Source organism: Bos taurus, chromosome 1, assembly GCF_002263795.3.
Source record: "Bos taurus isolate L1 Dominette 01449 registration number 42190680 breed Hereford chromosome 1, ARS-UCD2.0, whole genome shotgun sequence".
Taxonomy (NCBI): Eukaryota; Metazoa; Chordata; class Mammalia; order Artiodactyla; family Bovidae; genus Bos; species Bos taurus.
In genome coordinates this window covers 157981555-158008246 of record NC_037328.1, presented here as the reverse complement: position 1 = coordinate 158008246, position 26692 = coordinate 157981555, and the positions used below count along the sequence as shown (strand labels likewise).

The following is a 26692-nucleotide window of genomic DNA, read 5'->3' as shown; positions in this document are numbered from 1 at the left end:
TGTCCTTCACCATCTCCCAGAGTTTGCTTTAAAGAAGACTTTATCATTCAATAAACGTGAGGAGTTAGTAAAGCTGAGCTCTCAGTGCAAATCCTATGGGAGGAGAAGAGTGTGGGAGAGTGGTAAAAGAAAACAAATCTGATCCCTGCCACCTAATCCAAATATTTTTCAGCATCTCTTTGTTAGTTATCTCCTTAGAGCACAGTTCAGTTCAGTCGCTCAGTCGTTCCCACTAGATAGACCTTTGTTGGCAAAGTAATGTCTCTGCTTTTCAATACGTTATCCAGGTTGGTCATAACTTTTTCTTCCAAGGAATAAGCGTCTTTTAATTTCATGGCTGCAGTCACCATCTGTAGTGATTTTGGAGCCCCCCAAAATAAAGTCTGTCTTTGTTTCCACTGTTTCCCCATCTATTTCCCATGAAGTGATGGGACCAGATGCCATGATCTTTGTTTTCTGAATGTTGAGCTTTAAGCCAACTTTTTCACTCTCCACTTTCACTTTCATCAAGAGGCTTTTGAGTTCCTCTTCACTTTCTGCCATAAGGGTGGTGTCATCTGCATATCTGAGCGTTATTGATATTTCTCCCGCCAATCTTGATTCCAGCTTGTGTTCTTCCAGCCCAGCGTTTCTCATGATGTACCCTGCATAGAAGTTAAATAAGCAGGGTGACAATATACAAGCCTTGACGTACTCCTGTTCCTATTTGGAACCAGTCTGTTGTTCCATGTCCAGTTCTAACTGTCACATAGTCAATAGAGCAGAAATAGATGTTTTTCTGGAACTCTCTTGCTTTTTCGATGATCCAGCAGATGTTGGCAATTTGACCTCTGGTTCCTCTGCCTTTTCTAAACCAGCTTGAACAACTGGAAGTTCACAGTTCACGTATTGCTGAAGCCTGGCTTGGAGAATTTTGAGCATTACTTTACTAGCGTGTGAGATGAGTGCAATTGTGCGGTAGTTGAGCATTATTTGGCATTGCCTTTCTTTGGGATTGGAATGAAAACTGACCTTTTCCAGTCCTGTGGCCACTGCTGAGTTTTCCAAATTTGCTGGCATATTGAGTGCAGCACTTTTACAGCATCATCTTTCAGGATTTGAAATAGTTCCACTGGAATTCCATCACCTCCACTAGCTTTGTTCGGAGTGATGCTTCCTAAGGCCCACTTGACTTCACATTCCAGGATGTCTGGCTCTAGGTGAGTGATCAAACCATCATGATTATATGGGTCGTGAAGATCTTTTTTCTACAGTTCTTCTGTGTATTGTTGCCACCTCTTCTTAATATCTTCTTCTGTTAGGTCCATACCATTTCTGTCCTTTATCGAGCCCATCTTTGCATGAAATGTTCCCTTGGTATCTCTAATTTTCTTGAAGAGATCTCTAGTCTTTCCCATTCTATTGTTTTCCTCTATTTCTTTGCATTGATTGCTGAGGAAGGCTTTCTTATCTCTTCTTGCATTCTTTGGAACTCTGCATTCAGATGCTTATATCTGTCCTTTTCTCCTTTGCTTTTCGCTTCTCTTCTTTCACAGCTATTTGTAAGGCCTCCTTAGACAGCCATTTTGCTTTTTAGAGCACAGTTAGTTGCTAAACTCACCCTTCTAATCCCACAGCACTAGGAAACACATTAATCTTTGTTTTAGTCATTTTGCCTTCTAAGTCATCAGACAACAGTTTTCCCAAATGTTTTGTTGCAACATGACAGACTGCCAACTTTCCGGTCTGTAGTAAACTGTTGCCTTGCCCCTTTTCATCTCTGAGAGGTAAGAAAATGGGATTGGATTGGGGACAAAAAATGTTTTTAATTAATATAAGAGAGAATCATTACACAGCCTACGATGATATAGTGCCATAAATTTAAAAAGTGTGATTAATTCAAACCCTTTAAATCTGAGATCCAAATTAAAAAATAATTTTTAAAATTTTGAAGACGTAATATACAATTACAGATGTTTCAAGAATAAGAACAAATGCTACTTAACATATTTCACCTATAGGGAGAAGGATAAAAAAAACAATGAAGTTTGAGTATGAATATAAAACAAAAGGGGGGGGACTTGCAAGAACAAATAATTCATGAATTTCAGGGAGATGATTAACTCAAACCTTAGCACTAGAAGGTCCACAGAAAGTCAAGTCCATACTGTAGAAAGAGGGAGAAAGGTTATTGGTCAAGCACTACTGGCCATGAGGTTATGTGGGAATTAGACTATAATGTTTATTTTATGAAGAAACTCAGCAATTCCAAGTGCTTCAATAGCCATGTTACATAAAACTCATCTATTCAAAATTTTGGCTGATACTATTGAGCAGTGGTTAGAAAGTTTTGCTGAATGGATGGGGGTTCTTAGGATGGTTGAGAGGCAAAGCATTTTTATCCTTAGAGGAATGTGAGTCTCACTTCCATTATCCTTCTTGGGCCCTGGAGCTTCCAGGAGATTAACAGAAGTGTTTGAGACTTCCAATACATTTATAATCATTTCAAAATAAAAGAATTTTTAAGTTATTTACTTAAAAAAAAAATGTATTTAAAATGGCAGATTATCCTCCAGAAAGTTGGTGGCTATTACTTTCTGCTGTCAACTGGAGCATAAGAGACTTCTATACCAGACTGACACCTAGACTGGTCCCTCCATTCCTTTGAACTTAGGCCAATCTGATAACTGCAGAATGCAACTTTTCTTGTTTCTACCTCTTTGATTATCGGCAAGGGAGAACACTGTATCCTACCACAGATGCCATTTGGTTTACCGTCTGGTGCCCAAGTTTCTCTTGGGCTGCTTGGTTTTTCTTACTGACTTAAAAGCATGTGAAAACATTTAATGTATAGTGAACATATTAATGTGTAAAGATTTTTCCCTCCCTCAGGCCCAGTTTCCTTCTAACTCTCTTAGAGAGATCATATGTGATCCATTCTTTGGGTTTTTTTTTAAGCCAAATAATAATGTTAGGAATAGTATTTGGAATATCCATGTCATGCGTTTTTGCATTGACTTTACTGAGATGTCTGGGGGACTGCATCTACACCTAGACATGGCTATCCACTCAGAAAAAATAGACAGTCTTGAAGGAGTGTGGAGTGCTTGCCCTCACCTTTTCATAATTCTGCCAGAATTTATGTGAGTCCCAGGTCCTCATCGCACTAGTGAGCGCTGAGTGCTCACGGGGGTGTGTGTAGGTGAGGATGTGGTTTGAATTCTATGTCCTCTTGCCCCACTCACACCCCTAGAATCCTTGCCGCCTGCGATTGGCCTGCCATAGGCTTGGGCTAGTCCCGGCAGACTATCAAAAGGTTACTGGGTGCCCAACAACCTCAGACTCTCAGACACAGTGATCTGAACGATACTACCATGACTATACAGTTAAGGGCCTCTTCGTCTTTTTCTCTTTTTCCTAGCCGGCTTTTGTGCAGACAAATTCCAATCTAGAGAAGGTAAGTGACTTCCAGAGAGGATGGACAGGGTTCAAGGTGGAGTCTTGGGTCCTGCTCAAGATCCCACCCTCAAGCCCGTCTTGTAAGGCCTGACTATGCTTCCTCCCTCTGAACCTTTCTTCGCTTCTCCTCAAAGCTTCTTCACTTCTATGGTGTTCCTTGAGCTGAATATGGTAAGGACAAGAGAACCCTTTTAACTGTGGTCCTTTCTTCCCTTCTTTCTCCCAGGTAGAGGTTGCCTGGACCATCCTCAGCCACCCATCAGTATGCATCAGAGCTGGGTCTGAGGCATGGACTGTAGTGGGCATCAAGAGTGAGGAGGGATTACGGTTTGGGAGGAAAGTTTGAGTTGAGTCATCTCAGACACAGCTAAGCAGGAAACATATGAAGATGTGGAAAAACAAATGTGGAAGTTTTAGGGATGGATAAAATCAGAGTTATCAGAGAAACATAAAATATATGGGAAAAAATAACTGGAGGCCAAAACAATTGGATCTGAAGTTAGAAGTCTTGAATTCTGGCCTCAGTTCTATTTCCAATTCATGGCTTTATTGATATAATAAAAAACTTGCCTTATTGATAAAATGTGTGTATGGCAATGGCAGGGACAGTTTAGGAAAGAACAACAATAAATTAGAAGACCCAGAAGCAAAAAGCAATCAAAAGTTAGGGGCAAGCAAACTCTCATTCACATAATGGCTTATCATTTTTGGCCTTAGACAAGTCACTTCACCTCCATTAGTCTCTGCTTTCTCACCATAAATGTGTGTATAAGAGGATCTACCCACTTGTTCACCCAGTTATGGAGGGGGGAGGGTGAGCAAAAGTTACCCGTGCATATGATGTGGTTTATAAATGCAACTCTAGTAAGATCTTCCCTTCCTCTTGATTAGATAACCTCTTGAGTGATTATCCTTATTTTTGAAAGTTGATACAGTGTTTATGCTAACTGGCGCTGGCTTACTTGGGTGTGGAGACCCTTGGCTGTAGAACTTGCTTAATAAAGGCCAAGTCTGGAGACATTTGAGACATATCATGCAGACCCAAATAAATGTGAAATAACAATGAATATCAGGAGTAAGCTGGACCTAGAGGAGTCTTCAAGATCAGAGTCTTAAGGCCATGCATTCTGGTACCCAATATGATTTCAGAAATTTTCAGCACAGTAAGCAAAGGCAGGAAAAAGGCAAATTCTTAAAAAACAACGTTTAGCTGGGAACTAGGCATAATGGAGATAGGAATGGATACTCTGATATAATGTTCTCTTTATATATGTCTCAGTTTTGCTGGTGTGTATTTGTATGTGCATTTAGAGAAAGGTGCAAAAAGCCTGCGTAAAGAAAATGCCTCTCTCCCCAGGAGTAAAAGCTAAGTAGCTAAGTGTGCTAGGGATAGAATCAGTGGTAGAGTTTGGTTTGGTTTTTTGTTGGATCACTCCTTTAGGTGGGGCAGATGGTGTCTGATTAAAATCTTTTGTAGTCCTTGCATTTCCAGGGAGTCTAGTTTAATCCTAGTTTAAGTCTGGACCTTTCTTATTAGATTAAGGCCTTCCCTCCTTTCTCTGGTCAGTACCTTTCTGCCTTTTTCTGACTGGGTGGTTTGAATGTTAGCTTTCTTTTCATACTTTGGGGATTTTACATTCCCTATACTCCAGAAGCCATTTATAGCAGCTTCCCTGATATAGAGAAGGAAATCAGGATGTGCTGGTGAGCCCTGTGGAGTCAGCATATTTTGGGTACTGCATGGACCCTGCATGGATAAAGACAGAGGAGAGATAAGATGAGATCTGCCTGTAGAGGAATTTAACCTAAGGACAGGCAATGAAAATTTCATGCTGAACTTATTTCTATTATGTGGAACTTTGCTCAAATATGTTCCACAGATTGGATAAGGATTAAGGTAGATGGAGCTGGTGGTGAAGGTAGGTATTAGATAGCTAGAGCATGATGGGTAAGGAGTTGGGCATGTGATAAGTTGGATGCTGCCAGACACAGTTTAGTGACCTGCTTACAGATGGATTTTTGAGCTCTCCATCTCTTTTCCTGGCAGCTACAAAAAGTTAGAATTTCATAGTATTGGCTTGTAAGAGTGCATTGAGAGAGAAAACTACTCAAGGTAAGAGTAATATTAGATTCTAGAATGTTAAACCTGGAAGACTTTCATGATCTAATAGGAATCTAGAAAAATGTCTTCATTTTTACCAGTGGGGAAACTGAGGGCCAAGGATGAAAATTTCCCAGGATCACAAGGAACTCTAACAATAGAGCAAGCTTCTGATTCCCAGCTAGAGCTCTTTCCACTCCACCATGCTGATGAGTTGGGCAGGAAGTCAGAAGACCTAGGGAAAGTTAAAGAAGTAATAAGGCTATCCTGAAATACTTGGGCAATTAAAAACCTTCTCTCCACTGAGGGAATCCTGGCAAGATGCCTTCAACCCAGAGACAAGGGTAGTTTCATTTTCAGAGAAGCAAGAAAGGCAGTATGCTTTTCAGTTTGACTCCACTTACTTCCAGGCCATCCCATTCCAGCTCATGAATCTCTGCTTTTTTCCATTCATCCAAGCAGTTCCTGGTATTTTACCTCTGCAAAGATAATAAAGAGACTTGACTGCCTGTTCCTCAAAATACCATTGCCTTTCAAGTCACAAGGCCTAGTTTCAATCTTGTCATTGACACATTAGATGACTCGTATTTGTTTTCTGGATCTCAGTTAATATATGTATTATTCTTTGAATGGTTTGAAAGATTATACTGACATTAGGAATTATTATTACTAAAATTATGTTTTTTTTAAATCTTCCAGATGGATTGCTACAAAGATGTGAAAGGCACTATCTATGATTATGATGCTTTCACTCTTAATGGAAAGGAACACATTCAGTTCAAGCAATATGCGGGCAAGCATGTCCTTTTTGTCAATGTGGCCACCTATTGTGGTCTGACAGCTCAATATCCTGGTAAGAGTTCATAGTCAAATTTCCTTGGGACTAATTTTCCAGTTTGTTATATTTTAAGTCATATTGGTATTATATTCTAATTTTATATTCTATATATCAAAATAAATACTCATGATCAAGTGACTTTATTCCCTAATGTCAGGAGTCAGCAAACTATGGTCCAAAGGGAAATCCAGTCAGCCTAACTTTGTAAATAAAGTTTTATTGAACACAGCCATGACCACTCATTTGCAGATTGTCTATGGTTGATATTATGCTGCAAGACAGAGTTGAGTAGTATGAGTGTTGGTGCCAGAGACCATCTGAAATGACTAATCTGGACCTTCACAGAACACGTTTGCTGACCCCGTCCTACATCCTGCCTCTGCTTTGCTCCTGAGATTTCCAGGAGAACCAATAATGTGTTTGAGAGCTAGCAGTCTCTCTGAAGATTCAAGTCTTCTTGGCAAATATACGAGGTAGGATTGATGTTTTTGAGACTTTTCCAGGTAACTTACAAAGACAGGGAAAAGCAAAAAGGGCTTTGTACCTGGAGAACATTTAACTGGAGCGAGGGCTGGAGAGGAGACCATAAGAGAGGCGAATGCTTCCTCTCCAACCTCAGCACCTCCTTTAGGTGTAGATTTTTCCCCTCTCTGTGCATTATTCAGGGTAGAATGTTATCTTTCTCATATCTTAGGCCATATTGATTAAAAGCCAAAAAATAATGAACAGGACTAATTTTTATCAGAAATAGATGCCTTTCTTATATTTGAACTAATAAGAACTTCATTTTTAAGTTTTTCATTATTATATTTTGAATAGGTACTGAACTGAACTGAACTATATTCACAAGGCTCAAAATTAAAGGAATAAAAAAGTTTAGAGTAAAAGGTCTTTTCATTTCTTTCCCTTCCCTTCTGATGACCAGTATTATCATGTTTACAAAATATATATGTATTCTTTTTTTTTTACTTTTCTATCAATTGATGACATATAATAAATGATGATGATGATAGTCAGTCAGTCATGTCCGACTCTTTTTGACTCATGGACTGTACCTGCCAGGCTCCCCTGTCCATGGGATTCTCCAGGCAAGAATACTGGAGTGGGTTGCCATTTCCTTCTCCAAACAAGTAATAAATAAAATCTGCCAATTTGCTTTTTTAAATTAATAAGATACCTTGGAGTTCGGATCACTTCCTCCCTCTGTTTTAAGATTGAATAATATTCTATTGGACCATACTTCATTTTGCCAGCTATAGGGATTTTTAAAATCAATTTATTCAGTTCCAACTCTGTATGTAATAGGTGCAAGAACTGGGGAATAGTTTCTCAAGAACTGGAAGACAGGTTTCCTAATTAATAGTCTGTTTCCTAGAGGAGTTATTGTCTATAGTGACTAAAGACAAGAGGGGAGGATGTGAAGAAAAGTACTTAGGAACCATGTGGAAATAGGAAAGCAATCTTATGTTGCAGAAAATAAAAATGAAAGGACTCAGAGGAGATATCAGTTGACACTGTTGCCTGAGCAGACTGTTCAGTTAGGGACTGGCTAGTGTTTGTTACGGAACTGAAGAAGTCTGGCTCACAAAAGATGAAAAGATGATTATAAAAGTTCGGGGAAACAACCTGAAAAACTTCGGGAAGAAGGCAATTGGAAGCTTGTGTTTTGGTATATCAGTGAGGGTTTTTAGGTAGAATGCATCTTTAACATCCTGAAGATTGTTAAAGAACACCAGAAAACTCAACTTGAAATTTCTGGGTTTTTTTGCCCCTGTCAGATTTACCCCGACTCCACCCAGGGTGAACTAGCCTGTGAAGAGAGAAGTCCATTCTCATTGTGTGTGTCTTTTCCTTTAAAAAAAAAAAAAGATTCAATCTACCAATTAACCAATCAGGGAAGGCAAACTGATGGTCAGAGATGTTTAAATGTGGTTTTGTTTAAAATTAAAATGAAATGAAATTTTTAATTTTTAAATTGTGGTACAAAAAGACAAAATATAAAATTTACCATCTTAACCATCTTTTAAGAAGACTGTTCAGCAGAGTTAAAAATATTCATTGTTGTGAAACAAATCTCTAGAACTTTTCTATCTTGCAAAACTGAAACTCTGTATCCATTAAATAGCAGCTCCCCTCTCTCCTTTCCCCCAGCCCCTGGTAACCACACTCTACCTTCTGTTTCTATAAATTTGACTACTTTAGATACCCCATGTATTTGTCTTACCTGCAGTATTTGTCTTTTCATGACTGGTTTATTTCACTTAGCATAAAGATTCATTCATGTTGTAACATGTGACAAAATTTCCTCCCATTTTAAGATTGAATAATATTCCATTGTAAATGGATATACCACATTTTGTTTATGCATTCATCCATCAATGGACATTTGGGTTGCTTCCACCTCTTGATTTTTATGTATAGTGCTCCTGTGAACATGGATGTGCAGATATCTCTCTGAGACTCTGTTTTCAATTCTTATGCATATATGCCCAGAATTGGGACTACTGCTTTATGGTAGTTCTATTTTTAATTGTTTAAGAAACCTCCATATTATTTTCCATAACAGTTATACCATTTTACAATCCCACCAGCAATGATCTGGTGAGCTTTAGAATAATAAAGATGACTGGGGAGCCACCTCAGAATAATGTAACCAGAAGAACTTCTGGAAAGGAATCTGGGCATCCCTATTTTTAAGGAATGGCCCCATCTAATTCTGATGTGCTGCAGATTTGGGAAATACTGCACTATAACAAAGGGCTTTTGCATACATGTCTGGAGATCTAGTAGCTCATTTCAGCCCTGCCATGAACAGTCTTTCTGACTTAGATATTTTCCCCTTTTCCTGGACCTCTGTTTTTCCCTCTTTAAAATGAGTATTTCCAAGGATCACTCTGTCTATATACACAAGGCAGGCTCTCTGGCCAGGCCACCATATTGTCCATTCTCTACCCATAGAACTGAATGCACTACAGGAGGAGCTGAAGCCCTTTGGCCTAGTTGTGTTGGGATTTCCCTGTAACCAATTTGGAAAGCAAGAACCAGGAGAAAACTCAGAAATTCTTCCAGGACTGAAGTAAGTGCCTACTTAAAACCCTATAGAGATCTGTCTCTGTCTATCTTTCCTCCATTTCCGGAGGCACTTCCATGTTGGGGACTTCCAGGATGGGCAGTGGGTTAATAGGCTTGGGTACCTACTAACTGATTTTAAATTTGGCCTCCACTAATGTGAGTCTGGCAGTGTCAGAGATGCTTTCCCTTTCCCTGGGAAGTGAGACCTGGATGGATGGTGGAGGAGTGGGAGCACAGAAATAGCTCCTGGTGTTGCTGGTACAGAAACAATTCAGATGGGAGACAGTGGCAGCATGTGGAATAGAGAAAAATAAAGTGTCAGGGAGCCCAAAGTTTATCGATGGTCTTATTTTCCCTTCCCAGCCCTGTTTTCTATATGTCCACATCTGTTTCCCCTTTTTCGTAACCTCAAATCCTGGTACCCTATTATAATTTTCTCTCATATTCTGGGGCTTCTTGGGAACATTATGGTTCATTACAGGTATGTCCGTCCAGGAGGAGGATACGTACCTAATTTCCAGCTGTTTGAGAAAGGGGATGTGAATGGTGAAACAGAGCAGAAAGTCTTCACCTTCTTAAAGGTGAGTTAATTACTGACCTAAGCTGCTTCTTCCTTACTATTCCTAATGTAGAGTTGGTGTGGTAGAAATGGACACAAGGGCTCCTGCCTGGAGGAGGGGTTGGACTCTTTGGAAGAGATCTCCTTATAAGCATAGGGACTAGGGTTAAATTTGTTAGTACCTGTGATGCTCTGGCTTTGTGGTACAAAGCACTGTGTACTTTCACTGGGACCACTCTCTTTTGTTCATTGACATTCATTCATTCAAGGAACATTTGTTGAGTGCCTGCTATCTATAAGGCAGTTTGCTAAACAATAAGGGTGTAAAAATGAACAGACGCAGTCCCTGTTCCTTGATGAGTTCACACTGGAGAAGACAAAAAAAAAAAAAAAATGGCAGATGTGATACAACGCAATAAGTGCCTTTTATGAAACACTGGCTTTTAGATACAGAGAATGTGAGAGCTGAGAAGGGCCCTTAAAGATCATCAGAGTTCAGTGTTCTTAAATGCTGGACTGTGGGCCAAGGTTGACCCATGTTGAGATTTTTATATATACTGAAAAAACAGGGCAATGTAAGGAGGGTTTCATAAACATCAACTGATTTACAGAGCTGCCCTTTATTCTAAGATTAGGACAAATATGTAATTTATTCTTATAATTATCTCTTTAAAACTAAATGAATAATGGTGTTTTAAAATTTTTCTCTTATTTTTCAAAACAAAATATTGGAACTCTCTGGCCCCCAAAAGGTATTTTCGAAAGATGACTGGCCCACGGAGCATCAAGATCTAGGAAACCACATTCTAATCTATTCCCTTTGTAGAAAAGGAAATTGAAAGCTAGAGAGGTGACATATCTCATTCATAGGAACAGGATTTTGTGATGGGGTCACAGGGAGAAACAGAAAGAGGGAACAGACCTTTGCTATAATATCTACAACTTTCTTGGTAGTTAGCATAGTTGTGATTCAGAGAATATATTAAGAATCATAGGAAATGAAAATATCTCAACATAAGTGGAAGTGGAGTATCTGTGGGTGAAAATAGCCTGGATCATCCATGAGCAGAAATGATTCCGTCATTTCTTTTTTCCATCTCTCTGCTGCAGCAATCCTGTCCTCACCCTTCTGAGATTATGGGCTCAATCAAACATATATCCTGGGAACCCATCATGGTCCGTGACATCCGCTGGAATTTTGAAAAGTTCCTAGTGGGACCTGATGGCATCCCTGTCATGCGCTGGTTTCATCGGACTCCAGTCAGTACAGTCAAGACAGATATCCTGGCATACATGAAACAGTTCAAAACCAAATAAGAAGATCAAGTTGGGGGCAGGAGCCATCCTGCTTCTTTACCTGAAGACCTGTTTAAAAACAAAATCTTTTCTCTACATTCTCTTCCTAAATGCCCTCCACTTGACTAAATCACATATAGTGCCAAAATTCCCACTCTCTATCAAGTAGATTTATGTTCAGAAGGCTACTACTATTTCCCCCTGCACGAGTATGTGGGTAAGAGAAAAGAATGGAAACCCTAAACCCTCAGCTATCTGTTAACAAGTTTAATAAAATATATATATATATATATACCTCCCTAGAGGAGGGTCTGGCAACCCACTGCAGTATTCTTGCCTGGAGAATCCCCATGGACAGAGGAGCCTGGCAGGCTGCAGTCCATGGAGTTGCAAAGAGTCAGATATGACTAAGCGACTAAGCACAGTATATATGTATAGATATATATATCTACACACACACACACATATATATATCAAAGGAAAATCATTCATCCATGAGGATAGGTCAATTTGGCATGATATCCTGAAAAAGAATGTTCCTACACATTCTGAGTCTTCCTTCTTTCTCTACCCTAAATGTGTAGAATTGACAATGCAGTGAACAGCCTTACAATTTAAGTTCTACTTCATAACATTTGTCTTCCCCTAGAAGAAACATGTAAAGTCAATTTCCAAAGATTTTCAGATCAGTCTTTTTCCATGACACCCCACCCACCCTACCTCCACTGATGTGTCACTCTTTTGTAGGAGCCCTAGATAGAGTGGGAGCAAGAAATCACCTTACGTGAAGGGAAGAGTATCTCCATGACAGTGGCAGTCAGAGCCTCTTTTTAATTCGGACCCTACAAAAATTTTCCTCTGTCTGATCTTTAGTGTATTCAGATTATGATACTTGGGCAGAACATCCTCTGAAAGATAGGCTTTCCCTTCTCAACCCTAGAACCCTTAGCTTCAGAACCAGCCCTGCAACTATCTCCAATAAAATGTTTCCTACAGCATCTGGAACCTGTGGTTGTTTTCAAATCCTATCCGGAGCTCAAACTCATTTTCTCTCTGTCTTCTTCCTCACTGTGACTGTCACAGATGGTGTATTGACATTTAAATATCTGGACCCTTTGGATAGAACATTTGCCTTCCTAGATCCTTGGAAGGTTGTTATCTGATGATTCTCAACTGTCATCCCTTCCTCACTGTGACTGTCACAGATGGTGTATTGACTAAATACCTGGACCCTTTGGATAGAAGATTTACCTTCCTAGATCCTTGGAAGGTTGTTACCTGATGACTGTCAACTGTCACCCCTCTTTAGGAATTGTCTCAGGTCAAGGTCACATTTCATTTCCAAGGGCACCCTATATCCAATTATTGGTCTATGAGAGGTATAACAGCCAAGATCTGACTTCTCAACTCAGGACACATCTAAAGGGCCCATTCCAGTGGTGGAGACCCCCAGGAGTAGGCAAATGCCCTTTTGCACTTGCACTGCAGCCCAGTTTGCTCCTCTGACAAATTTTGATTCTTCATTGCTTCTCAGGTGTTCACCCTGAGATAGCGCCCCAGTAAAGTTTCTGAATGCAAATCCCCATTTTGGAGTCTTTCCAGGGAACACAAAATACAGTAGTTGGTACCAAAAGTATCTGAGAAAAAAATGCTAAGATGAGTTTTTTTTTTTTGCCACATCCATGCAGCAAGTGGGGATATTAATTCCCTGACCAGGGATGGAACACATGCCCTTGAAGTGTCTTAACCTTAAGTGCAGTGTCTTAACCACTGGACTGCCAGGAAAGTCCCTAAAATGAGATTTTTGAAGCTGGATTGTCCATCTGGTTGGCAGTAAAGGGATTGGTGGAACACAAACAGCCACTGGCACAAAGAAGCAATTTTTAAAACTTTCACCCAACCTGAACTGAGATGCTGTACTGATGGATATACAAAAGCAAATGTGATGTATCAGGTGCTTGATAAATATGGGAGAGATGGTAATTTTTTTTTTTTTTGGTAATTATAATGTAATAGAATTCTTCAGTAGAAGAAATTGATGCCTTGGAGAGAGATGATTAAATGCTGAGGATGATATCTCATCAAATAAAGTGAAAGTCTCTCAGTTGTGTCCAACTCTCTGGGACCCAGGCCAGAATACTGGAGTGGGTAGCCTTTTCCTTCTCCAAGGGAATCTTCCCAACCCAGGGATTGAACCCAGGTCTACCCACATTGCAGGCAGATTCTTTTACCAGCTGAGCCACAAAGGAAGCCCATCAAGTAGAGGCTAATGTGAAAGCCAGAGTCTCCATAGGAGGGTATAAAAAAACTCATATCCTGCAACTCAAGGGCAAAAAAAGCTAAGGTTCAGCTCCAAGATTTAATCACAGGAATAGTAGGACTCCAAAATATGTTAAATTCTCAAACCAGATTATCTTCCATGCCTAGGTCATGGCCTCAATTGGAAAACAGAATATTGAGACACTGGATGGAGACATCTGGTGGGATGCATTGTTGTTGCTATTGAGTCGCTAAGTCATGTTTGACTCTTTGCGACCCCGTGGACTGTAGCCTGCCAGGCTCCTCGGTCTATGGGACTTCCCAGGCAAGAATACTGGAGTGGGCTGCCATTTCCTTCTCCAGAGTATGCATTAGAACATCTCAATCTCCAGATTTCCCAAGATCCTTTGAGCTTTTTAGAGGTAGCCCAATCCTCCTTATCAAGGGTTAGTTAGTCCTTCTTCCTTGAAGACAATGCAGAGATCTCTCCTCTGCCAAACATGTACCTCTGCCACCCATTCGGCATCCTTCCATACACAACTAAATTCTAAGTGTTCTGGATCAAGGAGAGTAGAATGCCAAGTTAGTTGATGTAGAATACACTGATACTAGAGCATTCTCCCAAAGTACAGAATTTTTATACACTGGCAAGAACTCAACGTACTGTTACGATTCTCCTGCTTAAAACAGCAAAAGCTCTCACTAAATGTGGTAAGAATGCCAGGACTCTTGAGATTGACGGCAGAAAGAGGGATCAAAAACTCAAAGAAGTGGACATGCTAGAGTGGATTTACCATGTAATATTGAAAAACCCACTAGATGAATTGGTAACAGGAGAGCCAAAGGATATTCTGTTGGGGGTGGGGGAAGGCATGTGATGGGAGAGGGACACTACCATTACTAAGAAGTTCCATGGTGAGTGTCCTCTATTGGCCTTGTGCTGGTGATTCGAGATTCTGCCACAGAAGTGGCTTCACTGACAGCAATGGGAATTATAGGATCTCGAAGCAATTCAGGCCAGAAATAGCAGCACTCAACTGCTCAGAATCTGGTCAGTGTGTGCATGTGCATGCGCCAGGTGTGGGTGGGCAAAAATAATGTAATGAAAGACAATTTCAGAGAGGTAGCCAACTTTGTAGACAGTGTTGAGACGGTTAATAAAATACAGCATCCCTAGAAACAAAATAGATGGGCAGCCAACAAGCGTATCACTGTCTACACAGAAGAAATCAAGGATAATCAGAAGACTGAGGGTAGCTGCCCCAGTTAAAAATAAAATCACAATACCTTGCCCAGTTTCTGATCTTAAACCAGTTTTCAGATCTGACGTCTTGGATTAAAGGAGAAGCCAATTCCTGAGGACCCTGCAGTGTCACTGACAATATATAGAATATATTTCCCCCATTTCTTTCCTAAATGGACTTATAACCATTTACTCAACAATCATAGACTCAATAAAGAGAAAAACCCTCAAATTTCAAGGACTATTGGAAACAAGGTCCAAGTGAATATTGATATGGAAAGACCCAAAGTGTCATCATGGCCCCTCTGTTAAAATGGAGGTAATGGCGTTCCGGTCACAAGTGAAGTTGTGTGTCTGGTTCACAGTGTGTCCACTCAGGCCATGGATCCATCTGGTGGAAGTTTCTTTTGTCCCAAAATGTATAACTAGAATGAAAAAAGCTGAAATGAACCACAAATATATTTCTCTGAGTATGAGACTTCAGAAAATTTTCAAGTTACCACCTTTTTATTTTTCTGCATTTCCTTAGTCTGTATTGCATTTAATGTAGTTTATTTAAACTTAATACATTTAAAACAGTGCTTTTTCTAAAGGAAATATTAGCTCTCTGAATGTTTCAGGATAGCAAAGTATTTTAACATTCTTAAGTTAAAAAACAGTGACTGGGTCGGGGTGGGACAGGTGGCATCTGAAGCAGAGGGAAAGTCGGCCGAGCGCAGGGCTGAGCGGAGACAGAGGTGATGCAAGAAAGTAGACCCGCTGAGATGAAAAGTCCCCGGGAATTCGGAGAAATGAAAATGCACTGTGGTCTTACAGACGGAGTACACACTCCTGAGTGGAAAGCTTCCTGCCTTTGTGGAACCAATGTAATTTTTTCCCCCATTCAAATGCTTTCAAATAAGTCTGAATTTAGAGAAGCCATGGGAATATGAGCGGAAAATCAAGATGGAGATGACTGCGACGCTCAACCGCGGCTGCATCTCTGTACTGTGGGGAAAACGGCGTCAGATTGGCTGATACCAACTGATCAAAGACTGCTGTTGTGAATTGCATATCAGATTCAAAGAGAAAACCCCATATCAGAAGGCGCCATTTTATTCATAATATTGACTACCTTAAACAAGTCTTGATCTGTGAAAGTATATTCACTTACACCTCCCCAAACTTTTACTTCTCAGAGCTCCAGTGGCGCAATCGGTTAGCGCGCGGTACTTATAAGGCAGTACATTTGTGAGCAATGCCGAGGTTGTGAGTTCGAGCCTCACCTGGAGCAAATTTTACTACTCTCTAGCCATATGAAACAAATTAAATTTGAGGTTCCCACAAAGAGATCAACGGTTGGGATTTACACACTAGAGCTTCGTTGTGGGTTGTCTTAAAATTCTCTGTTTACGGTCGTGCATGGTTTAAGTACCATCCCGCTGATTCCGGTGCCTGCCTTCTTCCGACACTTTGGCAATTTAACTTTTGTCTCTTGCCAAGACTGTTTCACAGTAATAAACTACGTCTGATTTGTCATTTATGTGAAATGTGGACGCTCTTGGTTTTTAAACGTATCTCAGTGGAAATTTTCCTGTGTTTGAACCTGCTTTCCTCAGTTTCTCCACTCATCGGGGCTACCTCTAAGGTGCTTATTACTCTCTTTAAGTCCATGCTGCCTGTAGATATATCAGACACTCAGGAACTCAGTATCAGAAAAGGAGTTTAACCAGGAGTCTGTGTGTGGGTCACTTAATCTCACCCTCTCTATCTTAAACATTATCAGAGTCATCCTGAGACAAGGACATGGAGCTCTCTGGCTTTACAAAAATTTATAATGGCACGTGTTCAAATGCTCAGCACTATCAGTGCTTTTTCAGCTGCTGCTACATTTTGGAGTGCTTACATTCTCCCTGGCCCACTTTGAGCTGCCCACCAGGTAAATGTGGGTTCAAAACAAGGTTCACAGACCAATTCAGATTAACACTGGTAAAGAAGTGATAACGGATAATTTACTTACCAAGATATATCAATAGTGGCTATTCACAGTGTTGTTTTTAGTGTTAAATGAGATAACAAAGCATTGTTTGATTGATTGATTGTTGTTGTTCAGTCACCAAGTCCTGTCACAAATTCCTACTATGCATGTCCCTTTGGAATATGATTGTGCAGCAGCTACCATCAAGAGGTGGAGTCTATTTCCCTCCTTGTATGTGAGCTGACCTTGTGATTTGGCCAATAGAATGCTGTGGTAATGACGTTGTGGGAGAGAGGTTGTGGGAGTTTCAATATTAGGGTTCAAGAGCCTTATAACTTCTCCTCTTGCCATCTTGAGACCCTGAGACATCATGTGAAGAAATCCTACCTAACTTCCTGAAAGATGGAAGATCATGTGAAGAGAGAGTCCCAGTCATCCCAGCCATTCATTCCACATGACACCCCAGACAGTGAGTGGGAACATTTTGGACCATCTAGTCCCAGTCAGGCTGCCAGAAAACTGCAATCAATGAGTGACCACAAGCAAAACCAACAAAAGAATTGCCTAGTTGAGCACAGCCCGATAATTGACCTGCAGAACTGGAAACTAAATGTTGTTTTAAGTCACCCACAAAATTTGGGTGAGGTTTGTTATAAAGATGTAGATGACTGACATAAGCATTTAGCATGGAATTAGAATCCATAACAAGCAAACGGATTGATTTAGTGAGTAAAATTACCCATAAAGAAAAGCCCAAGTCTAGACATCTTAACTGCTAAATTCTACCATTTTTTAAAAATTGATATTAATTCTTTACAAACTCATAAAAATTGGAAAAGTAAGCCATTATTACCCTGTTTATTTAACTTATATGCAGAGTACATCATGAGAAACGCTGGGCTGCAAGAAGCACAAGCTGGAATCAAGACTGCCGGGAGAAATATCAATAACCTCAGATATGCAGATGACACCACCCTTATGGCAGAAAGTGAAGAGGAATTAAAAAGCCTCTTGATGAAGGTGAAAGTGGAGAATGAAAAAGTTGGCTTAAAGCTCAACATTCAGAAAACAAAGATCATGGCATCTGGTCCCATCACTTCTTGACAAATAGATGGGGAAACAGTGGAAACAGTGTCAGACTTTATTTTTCTGGGCTCCAAAATCACTACAGATGGTGACTGCAGCCATGAAATTAAAAGACGCTTACTCCTTGGAAGGAAAGTTATGACCAACCTAGATAGCGTATTGAAAAGCAGAGACATTACTTTGCCAACAAAGGTCCATCTAGTCAAGATAATGGTTTTTCCAGTGGTCATGTATGGATATGAGAGTTGGACTGTGAAGAAAGCTGAGCACCGAAGAATTGATGCTTTTGAACTGTGGTGTTGGAAAAGACTCTTGAGAGTCCCTTCAACTGCAAGGAGATTTACCCAGTCCATTCTGAAGGAGATCAGGCCTGGGATTTCTTTGGAAGGAATGATGCTGAAGCTGAAACTCCAGTACTTTGGCCACCTCATGCGAAGAGTTGACTCATTGGAAAAGACTCTGATGCTGGGAGGGATTGGGGGCAAGAGGAGAAGGGGACGACAGAGGATGAGATGTCTGGATGGCATCACTGACTCGATGGACGTGAGTCTGAGTGAACTCCCGGAGTTGGTGATGGACAGGGAGGCTTGGAGTGCTGCGATTCATGGGGTCGCAAAGAGTCGGACACGACTGAGCGACTGATCTGATCTAATTACCCTGATGCTAAAGTCAAACAAAGACATCACGAGATAAGAAAACTACAGACCAATATCTCTTATAAACATGGACATAAAAATTCTCAACAAAATACTAACAAACAAAATCCAGCAACAGATGAACATATTACAAAAGGGCCTGAGGAAACGTTTGAGGATGGTGTCTGTGTTCATTATCTCCTTTGTAGTGGTGGTTTCATGAGTTATACATATGTCAAACTATAAGTTTAAATACATGCAGTTTAAGAAAATTATGCCTCGATAAAGCTGTTTAAGAAAAAAATCATTACAGCATTCGGCATGAGCAGTTGTGGTTTTTTGTTTTTTTTTTTTTCTTTCTTTCCTATACTGTGGAAGAGCTGTGTCTGGTTAGACTTATTTCTTAAGTTCGTAGTAAACGGAAGGACATGTGATTTTCTCAGTAGGAAGACTTGACAACTAATTCAAAATATTTCATAGTTTAAGACCATTCAAAATCTCAGTTCCTACTTGAATCTAATTTGAACCGTCATATTGTTATATGAATGTGTCCATTACACCTAAATATTCAAATGTATTTGACCACGTTCTTTCCACTTGTGCAGAAGCTGCTCCCTCTTCATTATAATTTGCCTGACTGGTCTCTTCTCATGGTTCCAGGTTTCTGTTTTAACCCTGACTCCTCAGATACTGCTTAATGTTCAACTAATTCATCCCGCAATGTGTGGGAGAACCCACAGAAAGACGGTGCGCCTCTCAGGTGGCATCCACGTGAAACCAGGAGCCAGCTGCTCTAAAACGTGGCAAGTTTTCCTGTCGAAAGGGGGCGCCATTTAAACTGACTTCCAAAAAGCAAATCTCAACATTTTCAGCGTCAAAGTACAGAGCGGCACCTGAAAACCAACGGAAGAGTCGTACGCTAAAATAAGAGACGTCCAGACACTGCCGGAAAAGGAGAGCAGAATTCTTTGACATTCGTGCCTTGTGGCACCCGCCTCACTCACTGGGTCCACCCAACCCCCTGGAAGAGGCTCCAAAAGACCAGGGCTGGCGCTCTTCGCAATCCCAACCCCTGCGTGCCTACCTGACCAAGGACTCCTATAGTACAAAAGGCTGGATGGAGAGGGCGGGCGCCGACCCCATTTACTGAACCACTTTTACTCAAAGGGAGATCTCTGATGCTATAATTTGGGATTTGAGAGCTGGGACGGCGATATCTGGGTAGAGGTAGCAGGAGTGTGAAAAAGGAAACCACAACCACGAAGGGATTCGAACCCTCAATCTTCTGATCCGAAGTCAGACGCCTTATCCATTAGGCCACGTGGTCCTCTGTTCTAGAGTGAAGGAAAATATTACAAGTATTGAGAATCTGGGCTATTCTTGTTACTGTAACTCATGAAAAGATACATTTCCCATCAATTTTACTTAAAAGGTGGTGTCATTGGTACAAAACACAAGTAACTTCTTTTAAGAAGTTATGGTTAGAGACTAGGGCAAAATGGAAATTCCGCTTTTCTCCAAACTCCTACCCTTAGCCTGACACCAAATTTCTTTTCTGAACAGAATTTTACACTTGTATTGTAATGCCTCTTCAGTCGGTTGATAAACCTGTTTTTAAAAAAAGAAGAAGAAGAAGAAGAAAAAAGGATTGAAATGTCTTTCTGTAATCACGGCTACAAAGGCTCGATTTACCTTCAGAATGAAGACAAAGTCAAAATTAAGACCCTATGGGAATAAGTGAAAATTACAACAACAAAAAAAGACCGCTCCTGGCATCCTCTCAGCTGGGCGCCCAATCCTGCCAAGACGTCTTCAATTAGGATTGAATTGAGAAGCGTCTTCCTAGGCCTGGCCCTTCTTGGAAACCACGAAGAACAGGCCCACTGAGTACCCTACAGGGACACCTTAGTAAAAAGCCCAACGACTGTACTTACTGAGCAATTAGAAAATGTCCCTCCTCTTGTGCAGCCACTGAGTTGCGGGGTTGTGTGACTGAGAGGGAAGGAACCATTCTTCAGGTTAGAAAGGTTGGATTTTGAGTCCGTTTGTTGTTGTCTGTTTCCTTTCCAGCTCATTTCCCATAGCCACTCTCATCTCAGCGGATCTCGATCCCCCATTAGTGATGGTGCGGGCGAGGAAAACACACGGGTGGTGGGAAGGTGCGCGGGAGGCCTGGAGGAGTTACTCACACCGCCTGCTTTGGACCCTGTTCCTGAAGGGTGCGGTGGGCGCGGTGAAAGCAACCCAGCTGGAATCTGAGGCATTTGGGGGGCCTCATTCCCCATTATTAGGAACTGCGAGGGCCTGATTTTGGTCTTCATCCAACCTGCCTTCTCAGAGCATTCCAGCTCCCAGCCCCGAAAAGTTGAGGTTACATAGATTTTTCACAATTTAGAGATGCTGGAGAAACAGCGTTTTCTCAAAAGCTTCTGAGCACCCTGAAGAGGCTGCTCTCTTTTGCTTGCTTTCCAGGAAAGCACCACCCCAGTTCTCTGGGCCACAGCAGGTCAAAGTGACAGACTGTCTGGGGTCTGTCCTTAACCCAGCCTTCAGTAAGCATTCCAAGAACTGAAATCTAAAAGATGAGAAAGGTTAGCAAAAATAAAATAAAAAGCAAAAGAAGAGTATATCCAAAAGGTGGATCAGAATGTGCAAAAGTGTGAGAAATTTTGCCCCAGTTAATTTGAAGTTTTAAATGAAATCGTAACAAAAAATCAATTAAATTTCACTGAAAAAAAATAGCAAATATGAAGTCCCAAACCATTAAATTAAACCATAAATACTCAAAAAATTTTCCCACAGAGAAAACTCCAAACCCAGATATTTTAATCTGAAAGTTCTATAAAACATTACAGGGAAAATAAATTCAGTTGGACACAAATACTTCCAAATATAGTAACAGAGGGAAGCCTCTCCATCTCATTTTATAAGCCTACTTTCATCCTAATTAAATCAAAGCCAGGAAACATGAAGAAATTAAAGGGAAAATGTTTACCTCAGTACAGGCAGAAAGAGCATTTAATAAATTTCAGTGTCCACTAATGAAACAACAATCTGGAAATAGAAGGAAAGTTTTTTAACCTGATTTTTAAAATACAAAAATAATCTGCAGAAAACATAATACTGCTGCTACTGCTAAGTCACTTCAGTCATGTCTGACTCTGTGCGACCCCATAGACGGCAGCCCACCAGGCTTCCCCGTCCCTGGGATTCTCCAGGCAAGAACACTGGAGTGGGTTGCCATTTCCTTCTCCAATGCATTAAAGTGAAAAGTGAAAGTGAAGTTGCTTAGTTGTGTCCGACTCTAGCGACCCCATGGACTGCAGCCTACCAGGCTCCTCCGTCCATGGGATTTTCTAGGCAAAAGTACTGGAGTGGGGTGCCATTGCCTTCTCCGAGAAAACATAATACTTACAGGCAAAAAACTCAAAACATTCTGTTTGAAATTAGGAACACATGAAGTAAACCAGAAATTACCACTTGTATTCTCTTCCAGAAAAGACCCTGATGCTGGGAAAGATTGAAAGCAGGAGAAGGGGGCAGAAGATGAGATGGTTGGATGGCATCACCAACTGGATGGACATGAGTTTGAATAACTTCTGGGAGTTGGTGATGGACAGGGAAGCCTGGTGTGCTGCAGTCCATGGGGTCGCAAAGAGTCGGACACGACTGAGGGACTGAACTGAACTGAACTGATTCTCTACTAGACAAAAGGAAAGCAAAAAAATAAATAGCTGTGATGACTAGAAAGGAAGAAACAGAACTGACTTTCTTTTTAACAGATCGTGTTGGCAACCTACTCCAGTATTCTTGCCTGGAGAATCCCATGGACAGAGGAGCCTGGTGGGCTACATTCCATGGGATCACAAAGAGTTAGACACAACTCAGTGACTGAACACACACACATACATATGCTTATGTACAAGATCAAACAGAAAAATTATTATAAACAGTGTCAGAGTTTTATCACATTTTCATGACAGCTATAAAAATTTAGTTATATGCAATAAAGAAATATCTAGAAATCACACAAAATGAGATATTATGATAATATTTCAATAATAAGGAAACATTCCAAAACAAATACAACATGGTCTCATCTATAGAAACTATAAACTAAGCATATTAAATAATCTATTGTGTTAAATACATATATTAGTAGTAAAGCTTAAAAGCAAGGGACTGAATAGGAGGGAGGGAAGGGATATATGTATACTTAAAGCTGATTCATGTTGTTCTACAGCAGAAGCTAATACAAAATTGTAAAGCAATTACATCCAACTAAGAAAAAAAAAAAAAAAAGAACTAAGGACTCAGTAATGTGCATGAGAAATCTTGGGAATAAATTATCCAGTCCAGTCAGAAGGCTGCATCCAGTTCCTGGCTGAAAAATTAACTGCAATCCCATGAGAGACCTCCAAGCCAGTGCCACCCAGCTAAGCTGCTTCTAGATTTCTGATGCACAAAAATTGCTTGAGAATAAATGTTTATTGCTATTTTAAGGTTTAAAAAAAAAAAGGCAAGGAAATGATAATCACAAGCATTAATATAGTAGTTATCTCAAGTGAGAGAGAGAAGTAAAGTGGAGTGGGGCAAATGGAACTTATAAAATAAAGGCAATGTTCTCTTTCTTAATTGGTGGCTTTGTTTTTCTTTTTAAATTATTTTTAATTGAAATGTAACAAACATGCAGGAAAGTGTACAAACAGAAGCATATACAGAATACATTTATGTAGATTATCTCTGAATATATATGTATGTGAGTGAAAGTCACTCACCAGAATACTGGAGTGGGTAGCTGTTCCAACCCAGGCCTCGAACCCAGGCCTCCTGCATTGCGGGTGAATTCTTTCCCAGCTGAGCCACCAGGGAAGCCCTTATATATGAATATATAAATGCGTATATCACTGAATATTTACAAAGAGAACATGTCTATGAACTCTCACTCAGATCTTTTGTTCCAATTTATTGCCACTATTTCTATCAAATTGAATCAAAAATTAAGTTTTGTCACCTAGGTTATCTGTGTCAAGAAATACCAGAAGCCCCTCTCTTGTGCCTCCTAACTACTTTCTTCTTAAGGGTAACCACATTTTGGACTCTGATATCATCTACTAGCTTTGCACATTTTAAATAACATATAAATAGAATTTTACAATATGTACTCTTATGTCTGGCTACTTTTCTGCAGCACTATGAGGTTCATCCATATTGTTGCATTCAATGATGTTATTTGTATTTATATATATAGTCATACATATATATATATAATCCTATTGTATTAATATGCCACAATTTATCCATTCTAGTGGTGGATATATGAGTTATTTTCAGTTTGTGAAAATTGTGAATAGGACTGTTAGGAACACTTTTGTATATGCTTTTCTGTGGACTTGTACACAGATTTCTATTGAAAACTGTAGTTAAGAAATTGACCCCATTTTTTATATTTGCTGACAGCTTTCAAGACCATCACTCTCACATCTAAGCCAGCCCGTAAGTGCTTAAGCTCCCTCAGAGGGAAGATCAACCCACGCTAGTCCTGGTTCTCACTTGGGAATCTTCACTCCCCTCTCCCCTCCACAGCCTGCCCCCTAATCCTGTAAAAACCAAAGCCCATCACCCCTCCTTGCTCTTATTTTTGGACTTACCTGAGAGCCTCCCCTAGTCTTCCCAGAAAACTTCATTATGTGAAAGATAAATGTTTTCATATCTCCCGGGTACATATGTAGCATTATCGATCTCGCCAATATGAATGCTTTGGGTATGGCGACCATTTCATTTCAGCTGAATGATTGCAAGATAGATGTGCACTCATGAGTGGACTTACAGAGTCACAGCAAGTGACTTTACTACACTTTTTTTGGCAAGTGGCATATATGATTTCCATATATCTGTAATTACATGTAAGAGAAATGGACAACTGAAAATGGGAAAAAAATAAAATATGACAAACTAGATAAAAAGATAGATGAAAAACAATTATCCATAACCAAACAAACTCGTCTGGTGAATGCAAGACTTTGTTTCAACTCTATTTCAATGCTATAGAAATGCTAGTGCCAGCTGGGCTAATGAAAAAAAATGTTGATTCAGGTTTTCTTTTGTTTACAGAAATTTTCTTTTTAATTGAAGTATGATTGACCTACAGATCTATGTTAGTTCCAGTTGCACAATATGGTGATTTGATATTTCTATTACAAAATAATTACCATGATAACTCGAGTTACCAAAGATATTACTATATATATATATGTATATATATATATTTTTTTTTTCTTTTTACTGTTTTCCTCATGCTGTACATTTTATCTTCATGACTGATTTATTTTGTAACTGGAATTTTGTGCCTCTTAATCTCCCTCACCTATTTCACTTATCCCTCAACGCCCCTCCCCTCTGACAACCACAGTCAATCCATGTTGCCCGAAACTGTGAGAATGTGCGTATTCAACACCTCTCTGACCACTCCCGAGATGGGGACAACCATCCCATAATGGAGGTGAAGCAGGTTTATTTATTTCCCCAGAAAATGACCTTCGCCAGTTCATTTGCCCTTTTGTGACGGGAAGAAGAGGGTTGCAGAGATTTTAGATCATTCTTAGGGTTCTGCCTTTTTCGGGATCTGAAGGAGGCAGCGGGGTGGTTCTGTATGGGAGGTGAAGCAGGTTTATTTATTTCCCCAGAAAATGACCTTCGCCAGTTCATTTGCCCTTTTGTGACGGGAAGAAGAGGGTTGCAGAGATTTTAGATCATTCTTAGGGTTCTGCCTTTTTCGGGATCTGAAGGAGGCAGCGGGGTGGTTCTGTAGTACTGAAATCTTCATTCTTTCTCAGGAACAAAGAGGCGTGCAAAATAGGCCCTACTGGGATTCGAACCCAGGATCTCCTGTTTACAAGACAGGCGCTTTAACCAACTAAGCCATAGAGCCAGACAAGGTACAGCCTCCGAAAGAAACTTTAAATCAATTTTCTTTGTTACTTTGAAAAATATCCAGATCTTTTCCAGTCTTATATACAGGTTGTGCCCATTTCAGTGACTGAACAAAGGGCTTGACAATGTGATGATTACTATGCCTCAGAGAGACATAGAAGTTAAAATGAGGCCACAGACACCACATCCGAGTCCTGAATTTGCGTAAAAATATTCTAATACATTATATTTCCATAGCACTTTGGAATTACAAAAATTTGCCTCTCTGAACATCAAAAGCAACCCCCAATACTGAGCATATTATCATTCCTATTTTATATTCAACTCCAAAAACGTTTAAGGACTTGTTCAAGTTTGCACAGATAGCGAAGAAGTGGAGTTAAGACGAACTCATTTTCTCATGCTAATTCATTACCATCTGAGTCACCAGGAAAGCCCTCTGATGCTAATTCAACCACATTGTCAGCACAGCATTTTCTCATGCTGCAGAAAGAAACAACCCCAAGAATCATAACAGCTTAGAGTAACACACCCTGCTCCTGCTATTTGTCTTCCATGACTCCGCCCAGGATGAGGGAGCCATCTCTACCTGAAACATTGATGGTCTCTTGACAAACGAAGAAAGAAGAATATGCCAAATCAGGAACTGTTTCTTGGTGCCCAAAAGTGCCATGTCAATTCTGCTCACATTTATTATCCAGAGTGAAATAAGTCAAATCTGGTATCTGTGGAGTGAGGCAGTACAATCATATCCCAGGAAGAGGCAGTAAATACTTTTGAAAATTATAATTTTTCACAACTACCATCCCATATAGTCTCATTTGTGAAACTCAGAACTTTTTTCTTTTTAAAAATTTATTTGTCCATAAAGACAGAAGATCTTGTCTGTGTTGAAAATGTTCAGTTTTGTGGCTTTTAAGTTTTTAGTTTGGGAAACATGAGTATCAGTTCGTAAAGATAAGCTGGGCTAATGTGGGCACTGTAGAAATTCAGTCAATATAATCTATCATTGCTATGTATTTGGGATGGGGAGTAGGAGAAAAGATGAAAGATGAAACCACAGTTAGTTAAGAAGAGTAAGAACAAGGTAGTTCTTGACAGCAGCTGTACACCCAGATACACTCATCTGAGACTGTGATTGACTACTTTGCATACGGTTAATAGTAAACACAGTCCGCGGGAAAAGCGGTCTTGTTAGGTGGTCACTGTGGCTTGGGGCTGAGGCGGTCCCCTCAAGAGTAACCGCGGGCCTGTGCCACGGTCACGCCACTGGCC

The 26692-nt window shown here is 40.2% G+C and overlaps 1 protein-coding gene and 3 non-coding genes across 4 annotated transcripts; 2 read left to right on the top strand and 2 right to left on the bottom strand.

Annotated features, from left to right (window-relative positions):
* Nucleotides 1–3321: 3321 nt before the first annotated feature.
* GPX5 (glutathione peroxidase 5) lies at nucleotides 3322–12287 on the top strand. The gene is given in 7 exon segments (NM_001025335.2): nucleotides 3322–3378; nucleotides 3380–3408; nucleotides 3410–3436; nucleotides 6239–6392; nucleotides 9336–9453; nucleotides 9931–10030; nucleotides 11119–12287. Coding segments are annotated over 7 exon segments (660 nt in total). The 5' UTR covers nucleotides 3322–3353; the 3' UTR covers nucleotides 11326–12287.
* A 3698-nt stretch (nucleotides 12288–15985) lies between these two features.
* Nucleotides 15986–16079, top strand: TRNAI-UAU (transfer RNA isoleucine (anticodon UAU)). The gene is made up of 2 exons: nucleotides 15986–16023; nucleotides 16044–16079. It is a non-coding gene; the product is annotated as a tRNA-Ile (tRNA).
* A 3659-nt stretch (nucleotides 16080–19738) lies between these two features.
* TRNAR-UCG (transfer RNA arginine (anticodon UCG)) lies at nucleotides 19739–19811 on the bottom strand. The gene has a single exon. It is a non-coding gene; the product is annotated as a tRNA-Arg (tRNA).
* A 5530-nt stretch (nucleotides 19812–25341) lies between these two features.
* TRNAT-UGU (transfer RNA threonine (anticodon UGU)) lies at nucleotides 25342–25415 on the bottom strand. The gene has a single exon. It is a non-coding gene; the product is annotated as a tRNA-Thr (tRNA).
* Nucleotides 25416–26692: the final 1277 nt, after the last annotated feature.